Below are 6,893 nucleotides of genomic sequence, written 5' to 3' on the forward strand. Positions count from 1 at the left end.
TCGCTTGATCCCTCTCGGTACATCTTCTACGCTTTGTGAGTTGATCAAGTTGATTCACTCTTGACTTAGTCTTGATCAACCATGAATCTTTTCAACTCTCTTCATTTGGATGATGTCTTGAAGATATGCATGAATGATCACACAATCTTCTTCTCCAAGACACGCTTGCAATAAGCTCAACTCTCACATGACCAATCTTTGGATAATTCCTTAATAACACCTTGGTCATCACATAAACTCCTTGAAACCAACACATGAACTTCAAGAAATGCCTATGGACAAATCCTTCAAATATAACTCAAGGCAACCATTAGTCCATAGAGATTGTCATCAATTACCAAAACCAAACATGGGGGCACCGCATGTTCTTTCACCGGCGTCTGGACCTTGGCGGCTGGCCCCTGGACTCCGCAAAACTTCCTTTTGCGCTTTCCAAAAACCTTGTGGGCTTTCCCCTTTGGCCCAAATAAAGTGTTCTCGTACCCAAACATTTCGGGGAACATCCGGAACCCCTTCCGGTGAATTCCGGAACCCTTTCGAAGTCTAAACACTATTATCCCATATATCAATATTTATCTCCGGACCATTCCGGAGTTCCTCTTCATGTCCGTGATCTTATCCGGAACTCCGAACAACATTCGGTTACCAACATACATAACTCATAAATACTATATCGTCAACAAATGTTAAGCGTGCGGACCCTACGGGTTCGAGAACTATGTAGACATGACCGAGACACTTCTCTGGTCAATAACCAATAGCGGAACCTGGATGCCCATATTGGCTCCTACATATTCTACGAAGATCTTTATCAGTCGAACCGCATAACAACATATGTTGTTCCCTTTGTCATCGGTATGTTACTTGCCCGAGATTCGATCGTCGGTATCTTAATACCTAGTTCAATCTCGTTACCGGCAAGTCTCTTTACTCGTTCTGTAATACATCATCCCGCAACTAACTCATTAGTTACAATGCTTGCAAGGCTTATAGTGATGTGCATTACCGAGTGGGCCCAGAGATACCTCTCCGACAATCGGAGTAACAAATCCTAATCTTGAAATACGCCAACCCAACAAGTACCTTTGGAGACACCTGTAGAGAACCTTTATAATCACCCAGTTACATTGTGACGTTTGGTAGCACACAAAGTGTTCCTCCGGTAAACGGGAGTTGCATAATCTCATAGTCATAGGAACATGTATAATTCATGAAGAAAGCAATAGCAACATACTAAACGATCAAGTGCTAAGCTAAAGGAATGGGTCAAGTCAATCACGTCATTCTCCTAATGATGTGATCCCGTTAATCAAATGACAACTCATGTCTATGGCTAGGAAACATAACCATCTTTGATCAACGAGCTAGTCTAGTAGAGGCATACTAGTGACACTCTGTTTGTCTATGTATTCACACATGTCCTAAGTTTACGGTTAATACAATTCTAGCATGAATAATAAACATTTATCATGATATAAGGAAATAATAATAACTTTATTATTGCCTCTAGGGTATATTTCCTTCACATACCTAGTTCAATCTCGTTACCGGCAAGTCTCTTTACTTGTTCTGTAATGCATCATCCCTCAACTAACTCATTAGTTACAATGCTTGCAAGGCTTATAGTGATGTGCATTACCGAGTGGGCCCAGAGATACCACTCTGACAATCGGAGTGGCAAATCCTAATCTCGAAATACGCCAACCCAACAAGTACCTTTGGAGACACCTGTAGAGCACCTTTATAATCACCCAGTTACGTTGTGACGTTTGGTAGCACACAAAGTGTTCCTCCGGTAAACGGGAGTTGCATAATCTCATAGTCATAGGAACATGTATAAGTCATGAAGAAAGCAATAGCAACATACTAAACGATCAAGTGCTAAGCTAACGGAATGGGTCAAGTCAATAACGTCATTCTCCTAATGATGTGATCCCGTTAATCAAATGACAACTCATGTCTATGGCTAGGAAACATAACCATCTTTGATCAACGAGCTAGTCTAGTAGAGGCATACTAGTGACACTCTGTTTGTCTATGTATTCACACATGTACTAAGTTTCCGGTTAATACAATTCTAGCATGAATAATAAACATTTATCATGATATAAGGAAATAAATAATAACTTTATTATTGCCTCTAGGGCATATTTCCTTCACATACCTAGTTCAATCTCGTTACCGGCAAGTCTCTTTACTTGTTCTGTACTGCATCATCCCTCAACTAACTCATTAGTTACATTGCTTGCAAGGCTTATAGTGATGTGCATTACCGAGAGGGCCCAGAGATACCTCTCCGATACACGAAGTGATAAATCCTAATCTTGATCTATGTCAACCCAACAAACACCTTCGGAGACACCTGTAGAGCATCTTTATAATCATCCAGTTACGTTGTGACGTGTGATAGCACACAAGGTGTTCCTCCGGTATTCGGGAGTTGCATAATCTCATAGTCAGAGGAATATGTATAAGTCATGAAGAAAGCAATAGCAATAAAACTAAATGATCATAATGCTAAGCTAACGGATGGGTCTTGTCCATCACATCATTCTCCTAATGATGTGATCCCGTTCATCAAATGAAAACACATGTCTATGGTCAGGAAACTTAACCATCTTTGATTAACGAGCTAGCCAAGTAGAGCCATACTAGGGACACTTTGTTTTGTCTATGTATTCACACATGTACGAAGTTTCCGGTTAATACAAATCTAGCATGAATAATAAACATTTATCATGATATAAGGAAATAGAAATAACAACTTTATTATTGCCTCTAGGGCATATTTCCTTCATATAGAAGGGGCTGGAAACCCGTGCTTAGGGCGGCACTTGGTGTAGTTCACTTCCTGGAGGGCTGGCGCTCAACGCCACCTGTGCCGATGGAAGATGGGAGTGTTCCGAAATGGTCGTAGATAATGGAAACTTCCGTGCCATCGATGCCCTCTTGATAATAGACGCCGTCTCGGAAGATGGTGCAAATGTGTGGGTCCTCAGCCAAACCACGATTGCATTCATTGTCTCAGATCTCCGGCTGAGGAGTTGAGGAGCTCACCGTGGCAACCACTGCTTCCAGCCCTGTTCGGACACTTTAAAAAGCTAATCAGGCAGTTATATACCTTGCTCCGAGGAAATATAAGTTCGTTGTTGAAACTTAGTGCCTGTACGTGTTTGTGGCAAGAAAAACCATTAAACATCGACTCCTCGGGGAAATCCACCACTTCACCTTTGAACACGGTTGCAAGTGATTAGCGATTGTGGAATCCTCCTCTTATCGCGTGGGTAGAGTCATTTTCACCATTGAACTCCCACATAGGGTGGATGCGCTATTGAAGTGGCTGGATTCCTCAGGCAAGAGCCACTGCCATCACATTGATGAGGGTTAGCCCATGACGATGAAGGCATGTCACCTGAGTAGCCATCCTGGCCATGGTGAAAGTACCTTCTCAGGACTGGGTCCTCAAACCTAGTCATACCATTTCCTGGGAGAGGTGAGCGAAAAGGGAGCAAGTCCCTGCCGTGGAGGATCCTCAAACAACACGTCAAGAATATAAACCACTCCCCCTGCCAAGTCTAACTATCCTCATTTGAGGTACCGACAAGATAGCCGGACCACGCGACTCTACAAACCTCGGCTCCACCACACTCAAATAATGTTCCATCTCGGACGCGAGGAACTAGGCAAAAGTGCATGCTTGCAATAAAGGCGATTATCGCTGCATGCATGTAATGGGGGGCTCTTAGGCTGGCCATAGTGGGGGTAACATAAGTAGTAACATGCACTTGGGACTCACAAACATGCTTATGTGGCAGTCAATTAAAGAAGAGAGAGATGATTATAGTAACATAGGTAGATACCGTAACATAATTAATGTTATGCTACTATGTGTCATGCATGGCAATAGATGAGACCACCTATGATACTAATCTATGTTATTATGCACTATGGATGTAGTAGTGATCTAAACGCTCTTATATTAGTTTACGGAGGGAGTACATGATACTAGTATATGATACTCCCCAGTATGACCGGCCTTATAAAAATGCACACCGTCCGGTCATTAGTTCTTGCACGAACTTGATTAGGTACAGTGACTACATGATTATCCATATGATGATTTTCTAACAACTAAACTGTTGTAGTGGGGGTGCTCTTATAACCTGCACGCCGTCCAGTGATTAGTTCTAACATCAACTTGGTTAGGTAAAGTTGCCAAACATGATTATCCTTGGGTGATTGTCTAACACCTTGATTAGGTGCAGCAAACTTATTTGCTCCACCGGATAAATGTGTGACCGAGCGTTCAGGCAAACATTTGCATGCCGTGACCTGTGCCTAAAAATGGTACAAGAAGCAACCAGTTCCAGATTGTGACCTATCGTGGTGCTGGCTTGGGGGACATCTGCTTCGCCTACTCGAGGAATCCAGGACCCAAGTTGGTGCATTACGCGACGAATACTGCCTGGTGAAAAACAGACGCAGCGTTCTTATACATTGTTCAATAAATGCTGAATGATCCACATGCAAACGAGTGATGCCGATAAGCATACCACCGGATGCCGTGCGCCAAAGGAGCTTTTCGCCTGTGAGGGACCGTTCTTCAATTGGAGTGGTGGTGGCTGATATCAAGTCTTTGTCTGAAGGTTTCTCTTCAGTGTCCTTCAAACATGTTCGTCGGCATTTAAATGTTCCTGCTCATGTGCTAGCTAAATCTTGTATGAACTCTTCTAGTCTTTATGTGTTCCATTCTGTTCCGGATTGCATCCGGCAAACTCTGTGTAATGTTGTTCATTGATCTCTCTCTCTCAAAAAAAAGGAGCTTTTCGCCAACAGCTGCACTACCCATACAAGAGACAGACACGCGCACACACACAGCTACACACCAATAACTTCACTATCCATGGCTGCTTCACCGCCGCTCCGTCACGTGGCCATGCTCCCCTTCATGGCGAAAGGCCACGCCATGCCGCTCCTCCACCTCGCGCATCTCCTTCTTGGCCGCCGCCTCGCCTCGGCCGTCACCTTCTTCACCACCCCGCGCAACGCGCCCTTCATCCGCGCTGGCCTCGCTGGTGCCGGCGCCGGCGCCGCGGTCGTCGAGCTTCCGTTCCCCTCCGAGCAGGACGCCCCGCAGAGCACGGACGAGCTCCCATCGTCGACCAGTCTTGTCGACTTCGTCACCGCGGTGGCGGCGCTCCAGCCGGCGTTCGCGGACGCGCTCGCCAAGATCGAGCCCAGGCCGGACCTGCTCGTCCACGACGGATTCCTCCGGTGGGCCAAGGACATCGCCGACGAGCTCGGCATGCCGCGGCTTGTCACCCTCGGCTTCGGCGGCTTCGCCACGTACGTCAACCGGGCAGTCACGGCACACAGGCCGCACGCACGCGTGAGCTCGCCGTCCGAGCCGTTCCCGGTCCACGGCGTGCCGGACCTCCGCCTCACGAAGGCCGACCTCAACCCGCCGTTCGACGACCCGGAGCCTTCCGGCCCGCACTGGGACTTAATTTGCAAGAACCGCATCAGCATGTACTCCAGCCGGGGCATCATCGTCAATTCCTTCCACGAGCTGGAGTCGATCTACATCGACCTGTGGAACCGGGAGTTCGACATCAAGATGTGGCCGATCGGACCGCTCTGTCTCGAGGCCTCCGAACCGGCGGTCCAGACCAAGGACGACCGTGAGATCTCAGAGTGGCTCGACTCGAGGCTCGCCATGGACCGGCCGGTCCTCTATGTCGCGTTCGGCTCGCAGGCCGAGCTGAGCCGGGCACAGCTGGAAGAGATCGCCGTCGGGTTGGACAACTCCGGTGTGGACTTCCTATGGGTGGTCCGGTCCAAATGGCTCAATCCAGATGACCGGTTCAATGACAGGTTCGGAGACAGGGGCAAGGTTGTCGAAGGTTTCATCAACCAGCTCGGAGTGCTGGGTCACAAATCAGTGAAAGGATTTTTCACCCACTGCGGATGGAACTCTGTGCTGGAGAGCATCACCATGGGCGTGCCAATACTGGCGTTCCCAATGGCGGCCGAGCAGAAGCTCAATGCCAAATTCGTCGTGGACGTGATCCATGTGGGGCTCCGAGTTCGGCCGAAGGAAGACGCCAACAAGGCAGGTAGCGGGTTGGTTATGAGTGGAGACGTGCAGGTGTTGGCAAGGGAACTGATCTTGGGAGAGGAAGGGAAACGCGCCGCTGCTAGAGCTGGTGAGCTCTCCGTGTCTTCTAGAAAGACCATGGACATAGGTGGGTCCTCGTTTGAAAACTTGGCGCAGATGGTTCAGGAGGTCAGTGAGACCCATGCCAATAATGGTGAGTAAATATAATCGTTGCTATGTGGTTGATGCGGGCTAGTCGTCCAGGCTTAGTATGAAACTCATAATTGATGTCGATGTTTGTTTGGAGCTTTGTACTGGTGGACCGTGCACCGTCCGGTCTCCTATTTCCAACCGTCTGATCCCGTCATCCCGTCATAGCAGGTCGTTTTCTCGCCCCCATCTTAGATCACGCGACAGCGGGTCGTCTTCCTCCCCTCCATGTCTCAAATCCAACCACCAGGCACGCATGGGGCCGTGGCTGCACCCACCCCACGCCGACAATAGCTCGCCGCCCTGGCCGTCTGTCGCTGGCCTCGCCGTTGTCGTCTCATGTCTTTCTCGCCGATCCACACATGCAACAATTTTCGCCCGCGGTTGCAGCTCCCTCACTAGCGATGGCAGCTTCGGTGGGACGGCCACAGCTCCGGTAGCGCTGGTCACCGGTCGCAGCACCCCGACGACGAGCTCGCAAGGTATCCTTTGGGTTTACTGATGGCAACAAAAATGTCCGCCGGTAGTAGCAAAAAAATGTGCTGGTTCCAGCAAAAATAGCTCGCCGGTGCCGCCACCCCGTCGC

The 6,893-nt window shown here is 48.2% G+C and overlaps 1 protein-coding gene across 1 annotated transcript; it reads left to right on the top strand.

The window, feature by feature from the left end:
• The first annotated feature begins 4,593 nt into the window (after window positions 1–4,593).
• On the top strand, window positions 4,594–6,407 carry LOC109784399 (UDP-glycosyltransferase 90A1). Its single transcript, XM_020342991.4, has one exon. It carries the CDS (start codon window positions 4,904–4,906, stop codon window positions 6,317–6,319), a length of 1,416 nt encoding a protein of 471 aa, XP_020198580.3. The 5' UTR covers window positions 4,594–4,903; the 3' UTR covers window positions 6,320–6,407.
• The last annotated feature ends 486 nt before the right edge of the window (window positions 6,408–6,893 follow it).

Source organism: Aegilops tauschii, chromosome 7 (genome assembly GCF_002575655.3).
Source record: "Aegilops tauschii subsp. strangulata cultivar AL8/78 chromosome 7, Aet v6.0, whole genome shotgun sequence".
Taxonomy (NCBI): Eukaryota; Viridiplantae; Streptophyta; class Magnoliopsida; order Poales; family Poaceae; genus Aegilops; species Aegilops tauschii.

Excerpts from the sequence above, each read along its gene's own strand:
- LOC109784399 (XM_020342991.4), top strand. The coding sequence starts at position 4,904 with ATGGCTGCTTCACCGCCGCTCCGTCACGTGGCCATGCTCCCCTTCATG.